Source organism: Syzygium oleosum, unplaced genomic scaffold (assembly GCF_021117445.2).
Source record: "Syzygium oleosum isolate NSW1041296 unplaced genomic scaffold, Sole_v2.1 Sole_v2.12, whole genome shotgun sequence".
Taxonomy (NCBI): Eukaryota; Viridiplantae; Streptophyta; class Magnoliopsida; order Myrtales; family Myrtaceae; genus Syzygium; species Syzygium oleosum.
This window is the reverse complement of record NW_026607496.1, coordinates 3,301,941-3,323,692: the sequence shown is the minus strand read 5'-3', so window position 1 is coordinate 3,323,692 and position 21,752 is coordinate 3,301,941. Positions and strand designations below refer to the sequence as shown.

General features: G+C 41.1%; 3 protein-coding genes and 3 pseudogenes across 3 annotated transcripts; 5 read left to right on the top strand and 1 right to left on the bottom strand.

Moving 5' to 3' along the window:
- The first annotated feature begins 262 nt into the window (after positions 1–262).
- On the top strand, positions 263–1,440 carry LOC115685130 (peroxidase 70-like; annotated as a pseudogene).
- Positions 1,441–4,567: 3,127 nt separating this feature from the next.
- Positions 4,568–5,951, top strand: LOC115685171 (peroxidase 70-like). Its single transcript, XM_030610191.2, has 3 exons — positions 4,568–4,855; positions 4,973–5,167; positions 5,307–5,951. Exons 1-3 carry the CDS (start codon positions 4,634–4,636, stop codon positions 5,853–5,855), a joined length of 966 nt encoding a protein of 321 aa, XP_030466051.1. The 5' UTR covers positions 4,568–4,633; the 3' UTR covers positions 5,856–5,951.
- Positions 5,952–9,764: 3,813 nt separating this feature from the next.
- LOC115685166 (peroxidase P7-like) lies at positions 9,765–11,278 on the top strand. The gene is made up of 3 exons (XM_030610181.2): positions 9,765–10,059; positions 10,156–10,350; positions 10,521–11,278. Exons 1-3 carry the CDS (start codon positions 9,832–9,834, stop codon positions 11,067–11,069), a joined length of 972 nt encoding a protein of 323 aa, XP_030466041.2. The 5' UTR covers positions 9,765–9,831; the 3' UTR covers positions 11,070–11,278.
- A 2,904-nt stretch (positions 11,279–14,182) lies between these two features.
- LOC130139404 (peroxidase P7-like) lies at positions 14,183–15,677 on the top strand. Its single transcript, XM_056316278.1, has 3 exons — positions 14,183–14,480; positions 14,577–14,771; positions 14,942–15,677. The coding sequence occupies exons 1-3, from the start codon at positions 14,253–14,255 to the stop codon at positions 15,488–15,490; spliced, it is 972 nt and encodes a 323-aa protein (XP_056172253.1). The 5' UTR covers positions 14,183–14,252; the 3' UTR covers positions 15,491–15,677.
- Positions 15,678–18,295: 2,618 nt separating this feature from the next.
- On the top strand, positions 18,296–19,587 carry LOC115666248 (uncharacterized; annotated as a pseudogene).
- Positions 19,588–20,353: 766 nt separating this feature from the next.
- Positions 20,354–21,554, bottom strand: LOC115666247 (F-box protein SKIP27-like; annotated as a pseudogene).
- Between the last annotated feature and the right edge of the window lie 198 nt (positions 21,555–21,752).

The following is a 21,752-nucleotide window of genomic DNA, read 5'->3' as shown; positions in this document are numbered from 1 at the left end:
AAGTAACGTCACACCAGAAAGTCAGAATGTTAATACTATATGAAGCTCCTATAGGAGTGAAATCTTCAACAACACGGTCTTGGTGGCCAAGTCCAAACAAGACCATGGCCAGACAACACAGTCGAAGCTTCTTCCACTTGCTATATATACAGATTCTCTGCGGACCTGAATCTCCACAAAACCTGCGAAACGAACTCTTGCAATCAGCAACTCTCTTTGCCACTTCATAGTCACTGCCGTCAATCAAAACATATAGCGAAATATGGCTCCAGTTAGATTCAACTGTGTCCACGCATTTTTCTTGTTAACTCTCGCGACCACAGCTTTCGCCATTATTCCCCAAGCCGAGCTCACGCCTGGTTTCTATGACGCGGTTTGTCCTCAAGCTTTGCCAGCGATCGAATGGGTGGTGGAGGCCGCTATCCAGAAAGATCCCCGCATGGGTGCTTCTTTACTCCGTCTGCACTTCCACGACTGCTTTGTCAATGTACTGAGATGTCTATGCATATTTCTTGCACTGCATTTTATTTGCTTTTGTTATGTGCATGCTTAATGAGTTCCTGGATAAATGATAATACAGGGATGCGACGCGTCAATTCTTTTGGACTCTACGCCTTCCTTTGCTAGCGAAAAGCTTGCCATTCCTAATATAAATTCAGTTAGATTCGAAGTAATCGACCAGATCAAGGCAGCGGTTGATGAAGCTTGTGGAGGCCCTGTGGTCTCTTGCACAGACATCTTGGCCGTCGCTGACCGAGACTCTGTCGCAATGGTACGTATTAATTAGTTGCATTATTGTCCAACTTCTAAAGAAAGGACTAATTACTACAGATGAATAAGAGACATCAAATATGTTGGAATAATTTATTAATATTCCAATGCAGCTAGGAGGACCGTGGTGGCAAGTTCGACTTGGAAGAAGAGACTCAACCAGAGCGAGCAAATGTGATGCTCAAGCGTATCTTCCTTCGCCTTTCACCGACATCTCTAACATAACCGAGTCCTTCATAAACCAAAGACTCGACATTAATGATTTGGTAGTCCTGTCCGGCGCACACACACTAGGCTATGCGCAGTGTGCAATATTCAGGAGTAGCATCTATAGCGACACAAATATTGACCCGACCTTCGCACAGCCTTCGGTCGTTTTGCCCGCCCCTTCCAAGCAACGAATCCTACCCTAGGCTCGCTGCTTTGGATCAAACTCCTGCTGTCTTCGATACTTTGTACTACAAGAACTTGTTACTGCAGAAAGGGCATCTCCATTCTGATCAGGCGCTTCTCAGCAATCCCCGTGCTGCCAAGCTTGTGAAGTCTTACAGCGAAGACGGCGAGAGGTTTCGGAGAGATTTTGCAAAATCCATGGTTAAGATGGGAAATATAAAGCTTTTGACTGGTGAACGAGGCCAAGTTCGATGCGACTGTAAACGAGCGAACTAATTAAGGAGGTTCGAATTGAATCTGTAGATGATATTCTTTTCGTCTTTTTGGTAGGTTACTCTTTCTTTTCATAAGCGAATTGTCGTTCAATCTCTGTCATGTTCTCAGTTGTTTATGATTTGTTGTAACCAAAGTAAACGATGGTTTATTGAATAAAATATGCGGGCAAATCTTGTCTCCTAATGACTATCCAAGCGACTCTTGCTTTGGCTTCCTAGAAGGCAAATGTTTAGAAGATTATCATAACTGATGTGAAGAGCATCTAATTTTCCGGATACATAATATTAATGTGTAATTTGTATGTATATGGTCTTTCTGTAATTATGTTTTTATATGTATCCTGACTGAAGTTATTTTGTGTTATGTTATATTCAATTCTATTGAATCCAATCTATATACACACTCAGCCCCCATGTTCTTCAATACCTTCGCTTAGAAACATTCTTAAGAGGGAACTTAAATCTACACATGTCAATATATCCAATTAGACTCATATTCCTTCAAAAATTTAAACCGATGAGTTATAGTCAATTAGATATGTTAATTGTTTCACGTTACACATCTCCAATGTGGGACTTCTTTTTACCTAACACCTCCACAAGTGCAACTCAACAAACTCTTCGCTCATGTGTGAGCCTCCTACTTTAGGCCTGCTCCCTCTTAATCCAAATATTCTTTCGCACAAGCAATATCTCAACTTGAATATCCACCTTGGCCGGAGGAACAACATCTGCTCTTCATAGTTTACCTCAATCGTCTTAGCCCGGCCAAGTTTCGTGAGAAGTCAGGAGACACCACCCGCCACCCCTATTGGGAAGTTTAATATGAGATTCTTTCCTTAAGATATTAGCCAGTTACCAATCCACATACGTTGGACCCAGCCCATCCAACCCAACAACTCTAATACCATTGGTCGGGTCAAGGACACTATAAAGAGAGACTTCAAGTCCGACCCCGTTAATATATTCAATTAAACCCATCTTCATTTGAAAGCTTAAGAGATGAGTTATATGCCAATTAAGATATGTTAATCGCTGGGAAAATCGTCCAAAAACTCTTAAACATATTGCATTTTTGCCAATTCAGTCCTAAAACTTTTAATTTTGCCAATTGAATCATTAACTTTTTGACATTTTGCCAATTGAGTCCATCCAGTCAATTTTAGCCGGAAATCGCTGGAGTGGATGTCAATTGTCTTACATAGCACAGTCAACGCTGATTTGGACAAATTTTAATAATACTTTTTCAAAATATTTTTTATTTTTTATTCTCTTTTTCGTCTTATTATTTCTTTGTTCTTTTTTACGACTCTGGCCAACGAGGTAGGTGGTCGACCATCACAGGCCACAAGTGAGGATCGATGACCTTCGCCTGGTCTAGGCAATGGCGTCGTAGCCCTAGCCTGGTTTGGGCGTGGACCGCGAGACCCTTGCCTCGATCTTGGTGAGGGCACGGAGGACCTCGCAGGCCAAAGATGTAAAAAAAAAACAAAGAAAAGAAAAGGAAAAAAAAAGAAAATAAATAAATAAATCGAAAAATATTAAAATTGGTCAACGTCAGCGTCGGCTATGCACTTAGGACGGCTGACATTCACATCAGTGATTTCTTGCCAAAATTAACCAAATTGACTCAATTACCAAAACGTAAAAAGGTTTAAAATTCAATTGGTAAAATTGAAAGATTTAGAATTCAATTGGTTATAGTGTAACAAGTTTAGGATTTTTTGGACAATCTTCCTTTAATCGCTTCACATCACATCACATCACATTTCTCATATGATAATTTTTTTTTTTGCCGAATAGTCTCAGATGTGTACCTCGACCATATATAATAAGGAACATCATTTTTTTTTACCGAGAAAATAAAATTAAGACTTGATAAATAGATTATAGATATTGCTACCTAAACCATTTGAAAAGTTCAATGATTTGGGCTCGGCTCTGGTTGACTACATATGGAGGATAACACTCACATCCACGAATTTATTACCACAAAATCGTGAAGACTTGACCTTTATTGATCAGGCACAATTCGTCGAATAAATTAGGTGAGCTACTAGCTTCCCATTGGTCAAGACTTTGGACTCGTTACTGCAAATTGAACCAATCACGGTTTAGCAATCATGCAACTCCACACAAACTAAGATTTTATTTAGTACACGAATTTCATCAGCGCATAACTGAAACATTAAATTGGCTATGAACCTACAAAATATAAACCGTATAAATTAATATTACATGTAAGTGGCTGGTGAACCTATTAAAAATTTGTAAAAGGAAATATTTTTAAAAATAAAATTAACATTAAATTGGCTGATGAACCTAAAAAATACTACATATATAGATAAACCCTATAAATAAATATTACATGTAAGTGGCTGGTGAACTTATTAAAAATTTTGTAAAAGGAAATATTGTTAAAAAGAAAATTTTAGTGTAGATGCATGAAATGGAAAAAATAATCTATGTACATGGAGTTCAAGAAAATGGTGCGAAGGATTTAATTCCTGCAATAATCCATAATCTGTGCCACATGTATAAGATCTCAAAAGATGTCCTCGTCTTATTTGATCTTTATCATTCACCAATGCAGGTAACATAAGATAAGACTCATCAAAATAATAGACGATCACCATCCCAAAAATAACAATCCACATCATTTTGGAAGATAAAAAGTTTAGTAGCTCTTTAGGATAGCTGGAATTATTCTCTAAGAAAATCTAAAATCAATTCTTCAAGACAAGGTTCGACAAAAGGCAGGATCAAGAACTTTTCCATTTTAATAAATATTTGCCCTTTCGGTGAGACCCAGAGAACCCAAGCCAGGATATGGAATAGGTAGTCCTTTGACCACGTACAAGCAATAAACCGCAAGGCATAGGCGGTAGAATCAATCTTACATGACCAATTCAACACATTCGAAGCTAAGTACGAATAATGTTCTTGTTTCGTGCATTAATGGGTATAATACGTAAGCTTTGCACTCGAGTTCTTGTATGACAAGATCTCTCTTCGGCCAGGTCCAACCATAACCCAAGGATTAAGTTTCTCTCTCCCTCTCTCTTTTCCCAGTTCCTATAAGTACACAAATCAGCAGCCCCAAAGCTCACAGCAAAAGCATCCTGGATATCACCATCAATTGCTGCAAACTTACTCATAATCTTAGTGCAATTTCAAGGATTCGACAGCCAAACATGGCCTTCCTCAGCCTCTTCCGAGCACTTCTCCTCTTGTCCCTCACGGCCTCGGCTCTCTCGACGCGTCCCTACAACAACGGCCTCTCGCCAAACTTCTATGACCATGTCTGTCCTCAAGCGTTACCCACCATCAAGCGTGTCGTCGAGGCGGCGGTGCAGCAAGAGCGACGCATGGGCGCTTCCTTGCTGCGCTTGCACTTCCACGACTGTTTCGTCAATGTAAGACATATATGACTAAATTTCACATTAATTTGTTGTTCTAAATTTAGCAATTATTAATTTCGATTGCACAATATTTGCTAACATTGATGTATGTTTGGGTGTTGAATGATGCAGGGTTGTGATGGATCGATACTCTTGGATCCGACCCCGACCATTGACAGCGAAAAGCTCGCTCTTCCGAATAACAATTCAGCTAGAGGGTTTGAAGTGATCGACCAAATTAAGGCGGAGGTCGACAGAGTATGCGGACGTCCGGTGGTATCTTGTGCAGACATCTTGGCCGTCACTGCCCGTGACTCCGTCGTTGCGGTACGTCTAGTTTTACTACATCCCGTGATGACCCTTAATTAGCAAACCTGAATTTAGACTCATCATAAGCTTAGTTGATCTTTTTGTGCCATAAGACATTGCCAATCTGAATTAGGCTTTATACTTCTTTCAATTTCAGTTAGGAGGGCCTTCATGGAAAGTACGACTTGGAAGAAGAGACTCGACGACGGCAAGCAGGACAACAGCAAACAGCGACATTCCTGCGCCGAACATGGACTTGCCCGCCTTAATTAACAATTTCAAGAGACAAGGTCTTAAGGTCAAGGACTTGGTCGCGCTGAGCGGCGCTCACACGATCGGCTTCGCACAGTGCCGTATTTTCAGGGACAGGATATACAATGACAGCAACATCAACCATGCTTTCGCGAAGAACCTTCAGTCCTCCTGCCCACGCACGGGAAGCGACAGTAACCTTGCAAGTTTAGATCCAACGCCTGCAAGTTTCGACACATTGTACTACAATAACCTGTTGACCCAGAAGGGCCTTCTTCACTCCGATCAGGCACTTTCAACAGATGGATCCACGCTTGAGCTAGTGAAGAGTTATAGCTACGATTATGATGCATTCTGGAAGGACTTCGCTAAATCGATGGTCAGAATGGGAAACATCAAGCCATTGATCGGAAACCAAGGTCAAATCCGCTCGAACTGCCGGATAGTGAATTGAATTCAGGGTAGTAAGAAGCCACTGATTCCATTAAAAATACGCTGAGTTGTCATGATTTTTTTAATTTTACTTGTCTGTTGAAAGTGTACCATTGTATTCTTTGCTGTGATTAGTTCATTCTTAAGAACAAAATTTTCGTCAGAATGTACCTTTGTGCCTCGGTAATAAAATTGTTGAGTATAAAATGGAGTTTCTCCTTAGAGCCAAGTTTACTTCTCTTCCGAACAAAGTACTCTTTATGTGCTAATCTAACGTATCTTAATAATGTCTAATACGTAGAGCAAGTGATATGCTTGCTGATGTACACACAGAACATATGCAAACTGATACAGCGTTAGAAGAATATATGCAAGTCTACAAGCAAATGATAGGCCACTCTCAACCATGGAGCAATTTTGTTTCCCTTAATTGCTAATAATGAGGACCATTTATCAGGATACACTCACAGCAATGAAACCGTAGTATTAACTCGAGAACTGTGACAGGATCTCGAACCATTCATATTGTATTGGAAGTTTTGAGAGAATTTTCAATCGAAGTAAGGCTCATTAAAGACGGTCAGAACCGTTCCTTAATCTTTTCTTGTAGGCTTATCATCAGCCATCCCATACGACGTAATGCGAACTATCATTGGCCCACGACTTTGTGACGAGCAGTGATCATGTGCTCATGAGATGTGATAAACCAGCATATGTCGATTTCATCCCTACTAGAATATCGCGGCATAGCAAAACCTGGTTCAGCGACAGTTCCAAACCCTTCACTGTGATATCGCCTTCCATTCATTCATCCCTGCAAGACTCGCAATCGAGAACTCACGAAGACTTAGCGCTATGCTAGTTGCCGCACACGTCTCTACGTTCCAAACACTACTCTCAACCATGAAGCAACTATTTTTCTATTGTTTATTTCTCATGTAATTTTTTCTTCCTGCATTAGACTTGATTTGCAAGATCAATAGTTTCTGCTGTATTTCACAACTATTAATATCACTATTAAGGTTAGGATTTTTAGAGTTTATTAAAAGCTTTTGCTTGTCTAACCACTGTCTAGAAGTGTAGAGTTTGCAATCTATCTATGCTCACCAAATCGACAAGTAAGTGAAGTTCAAAGATAAAAGAACAAATATCTGGAGAAAATCTTGAATTTTGTGCTTAACTAATTTAAGTTTATCAGAACTCTCAAATTTTTTTTGTTTTTAAATTTTGATGAATTTCCAATTTCTTAGATTTATGCCATATCAGTCCCCACCTCGAAGAGCCGTACTTGCATGCTCGGTGTCGTCAGTTCAACTGCACATCCACCTTTAGGCAAAGCATGCAGGATTTTTTCCACTTGAAAACTTTAACCACCCTCCTAACTAGATCTCGTCAGGGACTTCGTCGCAACTTAGACCCCCATACCAATGAAGCCTGAAGCGAGAAAACGATATTACAAGTGTCAAAAGTTATATACAATGTTTACTTTGGTGTCAAAAGTTTTCGCTCGATCAATTTAGTACCAAATTGAAGAAAAAACGATCACTTAAGCGGCAACGGCGAGAAATTCCGATCAAAATTAATACATGGCTTTTATAATTAAAAAAAATATGACATGGCATATTTTTTAAAACACAATCCATGTGGACATGAAAAACGACGTAGTTCTTCTCCCCGAGTGTTGAGTCGCCAATCTCTGGAGTGACAGAGAGGGGACTTCTGTACCGAGAAACCACCGCTGAATGTCGCTCCGATGGTGGGCTCGCCGCCGCTAATGCGGTGCTTCCAATGGATTATCCGAGAAAGAGAGAGCCTCAAATTTTCAAAGGAGGAGAGGTGTTTGATTTGCTGTAAAGCTCCAGTGGAGTGGGGACAACCAAAAAAATATGCACGAGGCGGTGTTGCTGGATGACACGAGTTCGCTGACCAAGAAGAAGAAATCGTCGGAGGGGGAGGACAGAATTAGGGTCACGATGGTCTCTGACAAGGACAGCCACAAGCCCCTCGCGCTCGTCGTCGCGCCTCCAATCGTCGTCAACCGGAGCCGATCGCAAGCCAAGACACGTCGAGTCACCTAGGCGGTCACCGCCACCACCGGGAGGACCGTCGAGAAGCCACTCCCTAATGGAGATCTGTACATCGGGAGCTTCTCGGGTAATTTGGGGGCGAACCGAAACAGATGCTCAAATCGGCTGATTAGGGTTTCCAAATTGAGTTCTCTTTCTGTTTTTTGTTTTTTTTTGGATCTGTAAATTGGGTTCTCTTTCAAATTGGGGATTTAGGATTGTTATTTGGGAGAAATCGACCAAACGACATCGTCTTTATTGTTGACATGCTGATTGGACCTCCAGCGACCCACGTCGGCTTCAGAAAATAATAAAAAAAATGCTCATTGGATATCCGACCAATCATATCGGGGTTGGCACTTAAATGATCGTTTTTAAAAAAATTTGACACTTTAGTGATCCAAAAGAAACTTTTGGCATCAAAGTGAACGCCATATTTAACTTTTGGCACTTATAGTATCCTTCTCCCGGCCTGAAGCAAATTTTGGGCAGATCTAGCAAATTATCCTTCTTGATCCTAAGCCCTCTCACATAGGCTCGCTTGGTCCCATTCGGGTCGTCGATTCAGAAGAAAATTTAATATCTTTTAAATCATAAGTCGGCTTGGACAATTACGTTTAAGTTGATATATGGTCGTCCATTGATCAGGTCTACACCTAATACCATGTCAATAGAGAATTATTTAGCAAGGAAAATTTAATTTTGGAGTCTGCTAAATAAGTATTATCTGGCTTTTTTTCCAAGAAAAAAGTACAAATGGTCAGGATTTTTTAGGATATTCAGCCTAAAAATATTGGTTGGAAGCGATAGTTATTTCCCATAAATAGGAATCCCATGGCCTTCATACAATTCCACGCCATTTAGAGTACATCCCTTATTTATTTTATGTTTTTTTGGGGTGAAAAGCCATTTCGCTTGCTTAATGTATTAAGAACAATTCATCTTTAGTTAAGTCTTGGTTTTTTTTTTTTTTGGATAGTCCAATGTACATGTATTTTTTAAATGTGGAATTAAATTAAGGAGATTACCTTATTTATCACAGTGATTATGAGACTAAGATTTTCATGGAAGACAGCGTCAATTTAATAAGAACAAAACCAACTTACGGAAAATTGAGATTGCTAATATCAACTACACAAACTGACAAGGTTGGCGTAATTGGATGGAGTCCAAGGTGATTTTTCAACTTGAGATGTAGGAGGTTACTTGCTCATATCTCATCAAACTACGTGCGGATTGCTCTAATTGAAAGTCACTAGCCAGGAGTCTGAGCTCGTGTCTAGAGTTTAAAAAGTAAAAATAATGCAATAGTTTGGCTTATTTGAATTATTAAAACAAATGGAGGGGGTGTCATATACACGATTGCTTCCTGTCGACCCAATCTACCACACGTATGTACATGGAACAGATCTGAATTTACAGTGTTCTTAATTTCAACTCGTGCCATTTGTTTGTGATTTGGCTTCACAACCACTCTCCCATGAAAAGTCTGCAATGGAAAATCTAGAAACTATTATTCACACTATAAACCCAACATAATTGTGCACTCTTTCTTCCATTTGGTAGGACACCAAGCCAACAAATGAATATAACTACATTGACCAAATTGATGCAATAAAAAACTACAATGCCTAAGACTAAGTAGACCTTACATGACTGATTCAATTTTTTTAAGTTGAAAAGTTAAGTAGATGATCTCAGTTTCTTGCGTCTGTGGGTATAATCAGCTCATGAGCTTCCACACGCAGTCTTGTATGACAAGATCTCTTTTGGCCAAGTCCAAGGAAACATAAAGTCTATCTCTCTCCCCCTCCCTATAAATACAGAAACGAGAAATCCAAAAACTCAACAAACCAAGCTCGAAAGCACCATCAACTGAAGCAGAATTACTCATAGTCTCGCTCCAATCCTTACTAACTGCGACAGCTAAATATGGCTTCAAGCAGCCTCAGCCTCTTCCGTGCACTTCTCTTCTTATCTCTCGCGACCTCGGCTTTCTCGACGCGGCCCTACAAGGAAGGCCTCACGCCATACTTCTACAACTACGTTTGCCCTCAAGCCTTGCCCGCCATCAAACGCGTCGTCGAGGCGGCGGTGCAACAGGAGCGACGCATGGGCGCTTCCTTACTCCGTTTGCACTTCCATGACTGCTTCGTTAACGTACGACACGTTCACTATGCTCTTAAATTCACTCAAGTTATTTAGCGGCGCACACATTTGCTGACTTGATTCTTTTTTGCTCTCGTAATGATGTAGGGTTGCGATGCTTCGATACTTTTGGATGAGACCCCTACCATTCACAGCGAAAAGCTCGCCGGCCCAAATAACAATTCGGCTAGGGGGTTCGAAGTGATCGATCAAATTAAAGCGGAGGTTGACAAAGCTTGTGGATACTCACTTGTATCGTGTGCCGACATCTTGGCCATCGCAGCTCGTGACTCCGTTGTTGCGGTAAGTCCAATCTTAATGCCACATATGATGTCTTCATTTAAGCTAAATTACAGTGCAGACAAGTAAAAGAGATTGTCTCCAGCTAATTGAACGGCCTATGTGTAGGCTCACATTGCAAATATCTAAGAACAGCTCAATTTGAATTTAAAATGTTGACTTTCATAGTTCAGCTTGGAGGGCCTTCATGGGAAGTACAGCTTGGAAGGAGGGACTCGACCACGGCGAGTAGGACAACAGCCAACAACGACCTTCCTGCGCCGAACATGGACTTGCCTGCACTGATCAACACGTTCCAAAAGCAAGGGCTCGACACTAAGGACTTGGTTGCGCTGAGCGGTGCGCACACGATCGGGTTCGCGCAATGTTTCACTTTCAGGAATCGCACATACAACGACACCAACATCGCCACCCATTTCACCAGGAGTCTCCGGTCTTCGTGCCCGCGTACTGGACAGGACAGTAACCTCGCCCATTTGGATCCTTCGCCAGCTCAATTCGACGCATTGTACTTCCACAATCTGTTGACGCAAAAGGGGCTTCTTCACTCTGATCAGGCACTCTACAGTGGTGGGTCAACGAATGAGCTGGTGAAAACTTACAGTGATGATGTCGAGGCCTTTTGGGATGATTTTGCGAAGTCGATGGTCAAGATGGGAAATATAAAGCCGTTGATCGGAAACCAGGGCCAGATTCGCTTGAATTGCCGGAGGGTGAACTGAAGTGGCAGTTTGTTCAAATCGTACATTCTTAATTGTCTATCAATGTTATTGGTTTGCTCTGGTTCTTTGATTCTTTCCGATTTATTGTTTAATAATCGTGTTAAGAAACATTCTTCGAAATGTTCTCTGACCAATCACTGAAGCTTTAAGCCCAATGGACGTAAGTATGCCTTAAAATATTAGTCAAACTATCTTTTCAAGATCTTCTCTTTTTCCGGCCCAATTGTATCTATCGAGCGTACAAGCAAATTAATATGGATAAAGGACTTCATCTCATTCAATCATCTTTGGAGGACACTCTGATCCAATCTTCGATCCGTTCCATTTTTTATTTTATATTTTTTTGGTTTTGACTACTCCGTAAGTGTTTGAAGGACTCTTGCTCATAAAATTCTAGATTTTTAATGTTCATAGGTCATCAGAAATACGTGACGAGGAAAACAACATGATGTATATAAAATAACAATATTTTTTACCCTTATACAACGTGAAAGGTAAATGCATAAATTAGACAAGTGACATCCATAAATTTATTACCACAGAAGCGTGAAGACTTAACCCTTTTTTTTTTCGAACAATTGACTTAACCCTCATTGACCAGGCACAATTTAGTAGAGTATATCAGGTGAGCCAGTAGCTTCCCAATGGTCAAGACTTCTGAAAGCATGCGCTAAATTTTTGGACTCGTCTCTGCAAATCGAACCAATCACGTTGTAGATTTCATGCAACTCCACACTAAATAAGATTTTAGTGAGTACACAAATTTCATCAGCGAATTTAAGATTGCATGCATATATTATGGATAAACTTTATATATAAACTTTACAAATTAAGATTGCATGCAAGTGGCTGATGAATCTATAAAAATTTGCAAAAGGAAATATTGTTAAAAGAAATTATAGAGTAGATGCATGAAATGGCAAAACGAATCTATGTATATGGACTTCAAGAAAATGGATGTGCGAGGATTTATTCCCATCATAGTTCATAATCTTTGCCACGTGTATAAAATCTTGTGATATGTCCTCATCTTATCTGATCTTTATTTGCTAATCTAACGTATCTTAATAATGTCTAATGCGTAGAGCAAGTGATATGCTAGCTGATGTGCATACCGCACATATGCAAACTGATACAGCGGAAGAAGAATACGTGCAAGTCTACAACCAAATGATTGGCCACGCTCAACCGTGAAACAACTATGTTTCTATTGTTGATTTCTCGTAATTTTTTCTTTCTGCATTAGACTTGATTTGCAAGATCATTAGTTTCCGCGGGTATTTCACAACTATTAATATCACTACTAAGGTTAGGGTTTTTAGAGTTGATTAAAAGCTTTTGCTTGTCGAATCACTATCTAGAAGCGTAGTGTTTGCAATATATCTATGCTCACCAAATCGATAAGTAAGTGAAGTTTAAAGGTAAAAGAACAAATATTTTGAGAAAACCTTGAATTCTGTGCTTAACTAATTTAAGTTTATAGAGCTCTCGAAATTTTTTGTTTTTCAATTTTGATGATTTTTCAACTTCTTAGATTTATGTCGTATCAGTCCCCACCTCCAAGAGCCAAACTTGCATGCTCGATGTCGTGAGCTCAAGTGCACATCCACCATTAGACAGAGCATGCAAGATTTTTTCCGCTTCAAAACTTTAACGACACTCCTAACTAGATCTCATCGGGCACTTCGTCACAACTTAGACACCCCTACCAATGAGGCCTGAAGCACATTTTTGGCGGGTCTGGCAACCATTATCCTTCTTGTATCTAAGCCCTCTCACATAGGCTCTCTTGGTCCCGTTCGTGCTATCGTTTCATAAAGAAAATTTAATATCTTTTAAATCATAAGTCGGCTTGGACAATTATTTTTAGGTCGATATAAGGTCGTCCATTGATCAGGTCTACACCTAATACTGTGTTAATAGAGAATTATTTGGCACGGAAAATTTAATTTTGGAGTCTTCTAAATAAGTATTATTTGGCTTTTTTTTTTCCAAGAAAAAAGTGCGAACAATCAAGATTGTTTTAGGATATTCATCCAAAAAAATATAGGCGGAAGCGATAGTTATTTCCCGAAAATAGGAATCCCATTGCCTTCATACAATTCCACGCCACTTAGAGTGCATCCCTTTTCATTTTATGTTTTTTTGGGTGAAAAGCCATTTCGCTTGCTTAACGTATTAAGGACAATTCATCTATTTAGTTAAGTCTTGTTATTTTTTGGATAGTCCAATGTACATGTATTTTTTAAAATTTGAAATTAAATTAAGGAGGTTACCTTATTTATCTCAGTGATTATGAGACTAAGATTTTCACGGAAGACGGCGTCAATTTAATAAGAACAAAGCCATCTTACGTAAAATTGAGCTTGCTAATATCAACTCCACAAACTGACAAAGTTGGCGTAACTGGATGGAGTCCAAGGTGATTTTTCAACTTGAGATCTAGGAGGTCACTTGCTCGAATCTCATCAAACTATGTGCGGATTGCTCTAATTGAAAGTCATTAGCCAGGACTCTGCGCTCGTGTCTAGAGTTTTACAAAGTAAAAATAATGCAATAGTTTGGCTTATTCGAATTATTAAAACAAATGGAGGAGGTGTCATATACACGATTGCTTCCTTTCGACCCAATCTACCACACGCGTGTACACGGAACAGATCTGAATTTACAGTGTTCTTAATTTCAACTCGAGCCATTTGCTCATGGTTTGACTTCACAACCACTCTCCCATGAAAAGTCTGCAATGTAAAATCTAGAAACTCTTATTCACACTGAAAACTCAACATAATTGTGCACTCTTTCTTCCATTTGGTAGGACACCAAGCCAACAAATGAATATAACTACATTGACCAAATTGATGCAATAAAAAACTACAATGCCTAAGACTAAGTAGACCTTACATGACTGATTCAATTTTTTAAGTTGAAAAGTTAAGTAGATGATCTCAGTTTCTTGCGTCTGTGGGTATAACCAGCTCATGAGCTTCCACACGCAGTCTTGTATGACAAGATCTCTTTTGGCCAAGTCCAAGGAAACATAAAGTCTATGTCTCTCCCCCTCCCTATAAATTATACAGAAACGAGAAATCCAAAAACTCAACAAACCAAGCTCGAAAGCACCATCAATTGAAGCAGAATTACTCATAGTCTCGCTCCAATCCTCGCTAACTGCGACAGCTAAATATGGCTTCAAGCAGCCTCAGCCTCTTCCGTGCACTTCTCTTCTTATCTCTCGCGACCTCGGCTTTCTCGACGCGGCCCTACAAGGAAGGCCTCACGCCATACTTCTACGACTACGTTTGCCCTCAAGCCTTGCCCGCCATCAAACGCGTCGTCGAGGCGGCGGTGCAACAGGAGCGACGCATGGGCGCTTCCTTACTCCGTTTGCACTTCCATGACTGCTTCGTTAACGTACGACACGTTCACTATGCTCTTAAATTCGCACAAGTTATTTAGCGTGGCACACATTTGCTGACTTCATTCTTTTTTGGTCACGTAATGATGTAGGGTTGCGATGCTTCGATACTTTTGGATGAGACCACTAACATTCACAGCGAAAAGCTCGCCGGCCCAAATAACAATTCGGCTAGAGGGTTCGAAGTGATCGATCAAATTAAAGCGGAGGTTGACAAAGCTTGTGGATACTCACTTGTATCGTGTGCCGACATCTTGGCCATCGCAGCTCGTGACTCCGTTGTTGCGGTAAGTCCAATCTTAATGCCACGTAAGATGTCTTCATTTAAGCTAAATTACAGTGCAGACAAGTAAAAGAGATTGTCTCCAGCTAATTGAACGCACTATGTGTAGGCTCACATTGCAAATATCTAAGAACAGCTCAATTTGAATTTAAAATGTTGACTTTCATATTTCAGCTTGGAGGGCCTTCATGGGAAGTACAGCTTGGAAGGAGGGACTCGACCACGGCGAGTAGGACAACAGCCAACAACGACCTTCCTGCGCCGAACATGGACTTGCCTGCACTGATCAACACGTTCCAAAAGCAAGGGCTCGACACTAAGGACTTGGTTGCGCTGAGCGGTGCGCACACGATCGGGTTCGCGCAATGTTTCACTTTCAGGAATCGCACATACAACGACACCAACATCGCCACCCATTTCGCCAGGAGCCTCCGGTCTTCGTGCCCGCGTACTGGACAGGACAGTAACCTCGCCCATTTGGATCCTTCGCCAGCTCAATTCGACGCATTGTACTTCCATAATCTGTTGACGCAAAAGGGGCTTCTTCACTCGGATCAGGCACTCTACAGTGGTGGGTCAACGAATGAGCTGGTGAAAACTTACAGTGATGATGTCGAGGCCTTTTGGGATGATTTTGCGAAGTCGATGGTCAAGATGGGAAATATAAAGCCGTTGATAGGAAACCAGGGCCAGATTCGCTTGAATTGCCGGAGGGTGAACTGAAGTGGCAGTTTGTTCAAATCGTACATTCTTAATTGTCTATTAATGTTGTTGGTTTGCTCTGGTTCTTTGATTCTTTCCGATGTATTGTTTAATAATCGTGTTAAGAAACATTCTTGGAAATGTTCTCTGACCAATCATTGAAGCTTTTAGCTCAATAGATGTAAGTATGCCTTAAAATATTAGTCAAACTATCTTTTCAGGATCTTCTCTTTTTCCGGCCCAATTGTTGCTATCGAGCGTACAAGCAAATTAATATGGATAAAGGACTTCATCTCATTCAATCATCTTTGGAGCCACGTTGATTTAAAAGCTTAACTGCTTAGTTATAGGCTAATTAGAATATATTAAAAGCTTCCCATCACATAACATTTCCAATACGATATTTTTTTTTCAGTTTGCAATCTTGGACGTGTATTTCAACACTATATTATAATGAAAATATTTTTATCGATAAAAGCATATTAAGACATAACAAATGGATTATAGATATGGGTTAGGCTGCGCATGATAACTCGCCAAACAGTGTTTGATTCTGTTCTTTTGTTCCCAGAATCAGTTTGGGAACAGAAATGCGTTTGTTTAATTTTTTGATTCTGGGCACAATTTTGTCAAAAATTGTTTCCAGAATCAGTTTTGGAGCAGAATTAAGAATAAAAAAAAAGTAGCTTCTTGATTCTGGGAACAATTTTGAGAATCAATTTTTTTTTCTTCTTCCTTTTCTTGGTTTTTAATTTAGCTTCTAATGTCCGGCCCAAGGACCGCCCTCGCCGGATCTGACGAGAATAAAATATTTTAATAAAAAATATTATTAATAAAAAATATTTTACCGGCCATGGCCGGCGACCAGGCCATGGCCATAAAAAAGAAAAAATATATTTTTAATAAAAATATTTTAATAAAAAATATTATTAATAAAAAAAATATTTTACATGCCATGGCCGGTGACCAGGCCATGGCAAAAAAAGAAAAAATATATATTTTTAATAAAAAATATTATTAATAAAAAAATTATTTTACCGGCCATGGCCAGCAACCAGGCCATGGCAAAAAAAAATAAAAATGTATATTTTTAATAAAAAAATTATTAATAAAAAAATATTTATAGGCCATGGCCGGCGATCAGGCCATGGCCAAAAAAAAGAAAAAATATATATTTTTAATAAAAATATTTTAATAAAAAAAATATTTTACCAGCCATGGCCGGCGACCAGGCCATGGCCAAAAAAAATAAAAATATATATTTTTAATAAAAATATTTTAATAAAAAATATTATTAATAAAAAAAATATTTTACCGGCCATGGCCGGCGACCAGGCCATGGCCCAAAAAAATAAAAATGTATATTTTTAATAAAAATATTTTAATAAAAAATATTATTAATAAAAAAAATATTTTACCGGCCATGGCCGGCAACCAGGCCATGGCCAAAAAAAATAAAAATATATATTTTTAATAAAAATATAATTATAAAAAAAATATTTTACCGGTCATGGCAGGCGACCAGGCCATGGCAAAAAAAAGAAAAAATACTTTTAATAAAAATATTATTAATAAAAAAATATTTTACGGGTCATGGCCGGCGAGTAGGCTATGGCCAAGAAGGAGGAAAAGAAAAAAAGAAAAGAAAAAAAAAGAAAGAAATATTAAAATATTTAAAAATATTATTAATAAAAAGAAATTTTGTGGCGTTACCAAACGCATTTACTTTCTTTTTCTATTCCAATGATGGAATTTTGGGTCGTTAACAAACGCCTTAAAATGCTCAGAATCAATTCCGGGCACAGAATAAAAAAAAATCATTTCTGAGCAGAATCTGTTCCCGGGCACAGAATCGTTGTCATGCGCAGCCTTAATACCACGAAAAATCTCAAACTGGTATATCTGTGACAAATTTATCCCGGACTAATTTTTTAATCACCAAAAACCCCAAACTGTTACACTTGTGACAAATTTACTCTTCGTTGAATTAGGTTAATAGAACGAAAAACCACAAATTAGTAAATATGTGACAAACGAATGGGTAAAACCACAGACTAGTATACCTCGCGTGTCATCAAACTCAGCAATTTGACTAACGGAGAGCAAATTTATCACATGTGTACCAGTTTGAAGTTAGTTTGGGGTAAATGGTCACAAGTATACCAATTTGAGGTTTTTTGTGGTATTAACCCTATAAATATTATTAACTAAATCATTTGAAAAGCTCAAGGATCTAGGCTCGACTCAGGTTTTTTTTTTTTTTGGTCAGAAAAGGAACTTCTCATTATCTTTGTTCAAAGTTGGAAAGGCTCGAGAGATGGGCATCATTACATAATAACTCCCAAAGAGCTAGAGGAGGGGAGGAAACCCAATTTGGAGGTAAGGTATTTTTCCGATGGGTTTTAGCGATCCAGTCGGTGACCGATATGGACTTTAGAGAGAGTGAGCAGAATTTTCTTGCATTTTCCAATTGGCACATGGGCTTCCCAAGTGAGTTGGTGAGGGCACGTGAGAGCATTGATCAAGACCAGGCAATCAGTCTCCACTTCAATCGCATCACGCAGAGGAGGGGAAAAGCCATTCTCTTCATTTTGAGGAGAGGGAAGGCAATTGAGAGCATCCTCTAAAGAGAAAATATTCAGTGGTTAGCGCATGTCAGGTCATCCGCCTATGTGGCGTGCATGAGCTTAGTTGGCTCCACTCAACGGGAGACACGTGGCGCTGAGTTGGACTTGCTGAAAAATTAAAAAAAGGCTTTTTTTTCTCTACGTGGGGACAGAGCTGAAAAATTAAGTTCCCGCCTAAAACATCCCCCTCTCTCTCTCTCTCTCTCCTCTTTTCAATTTCCAAGGCCCTTCTTTACCTACACTCCTGGGGAAAAACAGCCAAAACACTCTCTCTCTCTCTCTCTTTCTCCACCGCCTCCGCCTTCGCCTCCGCCTCCGCCTCTCCCAAGAGCCCCGCCGGTCGCTCCGAGCTCAGATCTGCGCCCAAGAGGGAGAGCCCCGCGTCGCTGCGAGCTCGGATCTGCATCTGGCACGTCGCCTCCCCCAAGAGCCCCTCCCTCTCGGCTGCTGGATCCCGAGCCGCTCCGCCTCCGCCGAGCTCAGATCTGCGCTCAAGAGGGAGAGCCCGCGTCACTTTCTTGTTCTTTATCTTGAGTCCCCCATATACTGAGTTTTCTTTGCTCCCAGCCGATGCTCTCCATCACTGAAAACTTCACTTGGCGAGCTCACACTCTCGGACTTCGCCGCGAAAGAATCCGCGAGATGGTGTCGTCGAGCGCTTTGATAGCGTCCCTGAAAGCCCCGCTCGTGTCGGCCTGCGCGATGTCCATCGCCGTTGCCGCTCTCGGGGCTGCTGTTCCATCTATCCCCGGCCCTCTGGGTCCTCGGCTGCCTCCCGCGCTGGGCTCGCTCCTCTCGTGGTTCAGGCCTCCGTACCCCTTCGTCGTCGTCAATGGCATCATCGCCGCCATTGCCGCCACCTCCAGTGCTTCCGCCGCGCACAGCCGAAGAGGATCGCGATCGCAGTCGCGGAGGAGATAGGGGTCGTGGAGGCGACGCTGGCCGCGGAGGCGGTGACGCCGGCCGCGGAGGTAGCGTTCGATGAGCTTCAGGATTTTGAGGAGAAGAGGGTGGTGGTGGTGGCGGTGGGGAATGGCGGGGGTGTCCGGCGGCGGAGATGGATATAATGGTGACTGCGAAGGGGAGAGGAAGGTGGCGTTCGGGAGGTCCGCTTCGGCATGGTGGAGGCGATTGGACTTGTCGGAGAAAGCTCTGGTTTCGCCGGAGAGCCGCCGACGGCGACCACCTGCAAGTAAGAAGGGCGAAGTGAGGCGATATGAATTTCGAAATTCGCATCACGTACGAGCAAGAAAGTGACCAGGATGACGGGGACTGTGTCTTTTGATATTTCGGTCAACGGATTCATGAAATCAAGTCAACATATTCACATAATATCACTTTTTTTTTCATGAGATTTAATTTTTTGATGCCATTCGTCAGTTGAAGTTGAATGCGCAAAATCTTAAGAGGTTTAAGGTGTTAAAGTTGGGAGATTGCTCGGATCTTTCGCTAATTGAAATCGATGCTCCGAGCCTTCGCTTGTTTTATTTCTATGGTCAAGTACCTCTCTTCCTCTTTGAAGATATATCTTAGCTGATGCAGGTTGTGTTAAGGGAGGCAGACTTACTAGTTACAAGTTTTAGAGAGCGTCTGAGTCTGTGATTTAAGCATTTATTCGTCTTCAAGAAGAGTCTGGCAATCAAGCAGGAAAATGGAAGCAGCAACATCTGAATCACCCACCCTTTTTTTTCTCATTTTCTTGTTGCAATAAATTGGACTTTGCCAACCCGCTTAATAATTTCAAATTTTGTTGCATAGTCTTTTACAATCTGCAATTACAAGATGCGTTTTTTTTATCAGGTTGTTCCTGTATTTAATTGTCAAGAATAACATCAATCTTCTTAAATTCATACCCAAGAGGTGTAATGCTCTCCATTTTATAGGGATGAGATTGGCGAATTTAGGTAATCTCAAAACAGCACATGACTGTTTTCCAAGCTGACGATAAAGTTATCGAATGTTGAAACGGAATCGTTTGCTTTTGGAAAAGAACTTTTGACAACGTTTATTGATCCATCATTTGTTTGATCATATCATGATCTAAAAAAGCACCCAAAAAGTGAGCGATTCAGGAATCATCTCTAAGGTAGCAGCCCTAAAACCCTATACCTTTCCAAGACCCTTGGAGATATCAATGCAAATCATCAAAGATTCAAAATTAAAATTGTCAAAAGCATACAAAAGTGATGGTGGTGGTGCAAGTCAGGCCACAAATTTCAAAGTGATCACACACAAGAACAGATGCAACCAAGATAAGAATAGAACAACAGAAGCAAATATATCATTTCTCAGGTTTATTACACAGAACAAGGAGAGTGCAGGATTAACTCTGCACTCCTCTCTCGTGTTTTTATCAGCATGGGAAGGGCCACAGGATAGCCCATGGCCCTTCAAACAACTCGGAAATCACCTAAAAATCTGTCTCTTTACAATGTACACACAAAAAAAATAAGCTTCTGAAGCCAATCCATCTTCAATGAAACATTTGAAGAAACCGCGGCTCAATGATTCTTTCTCCATGTTCATCATAACCCTATTCATCGTCTCCGTCTCTCTCCCCGCCAAATCCGTGTCAACCAATCTACAACAAGAAATTTATCTACACTCTACAGAACCCGGATCTGGAGCACTAAGCTGATTAATTCATATCTCAGCTTCCATGAACAGACCTCTCCGGGTCCACTGCCATCATCGGGCGAGGCGAACAGCACTGTCGTGACATCCACGAGCTTCCTCTGGCTGATACACGACCTGAAAGTCCTCAACAGGGCGTTCGGGGCTTCAATCTCCTTGCAGTCACTCGAGTTCTGCGGATCGATCGAGTTCCTGAACGCGCGGATCTTCGTGGGCATTGTGTACGCAAAATGCCACTGCTTCACCACGACAGTCTGCAGCAGAAGAAACGAATCAACCGCCGCCCCGCAAGAAACAAATTGAGCATAGAAAAATTCCAATACTATTACTACAGATGAACTTACAGCTTCTTTGATTGTCTTGGACACGTGAACCAGCTGCTTCAAATCGCCGTGCACGACGTGACCGAGTATCCTAATCCGTTAAACCCAAAATGCTCAATCATTAAAACCCATTATAAAGTATCATATCATAATCCAAACCGGGCATTGATTTAAGCAGCATTCGAGCAAATCGAGCAAATCGAAAGCGCAAGCCAACTCACCAGAATGTCCTGAGGCAGGGCTTCGAGACCGGACTTCTTGGAGCCGTCGAGCAACAGCCTCGCGCTGCACTGCCTCTTCAGCGGAGCTCTGAACTCTGTCGACTCGGCCTGCCACGCCGCCGCATCGGGGCCCTCCGAGATCCCGACCCTCTTCCTCCCGAGACCCCGCGTGCACCTCACGAGCCCGAACCCCAATGCCTCCTCCCCATCCCTCACCTCGCTCTGCCCCCCCAACTACGCATTGCTTCAAGTCCAACACCATATCGCCGCACAACGCCATTTCTACTACTCCCCCCTCTGCAGAAACCAAACCGTAGTCAGTAATGAAGAACACCCACAAACAGGAAACGAACGAAGCGCACAAAACCGCGCATCAAAACCACCGTCCGAGAACGAATTCGTCGGACATCGAAGGAGCTAAAAGACACGAACCTGGTCGGATTCGATCGATTCGTGTGAAGTGTGTGTGTGTGTGCTC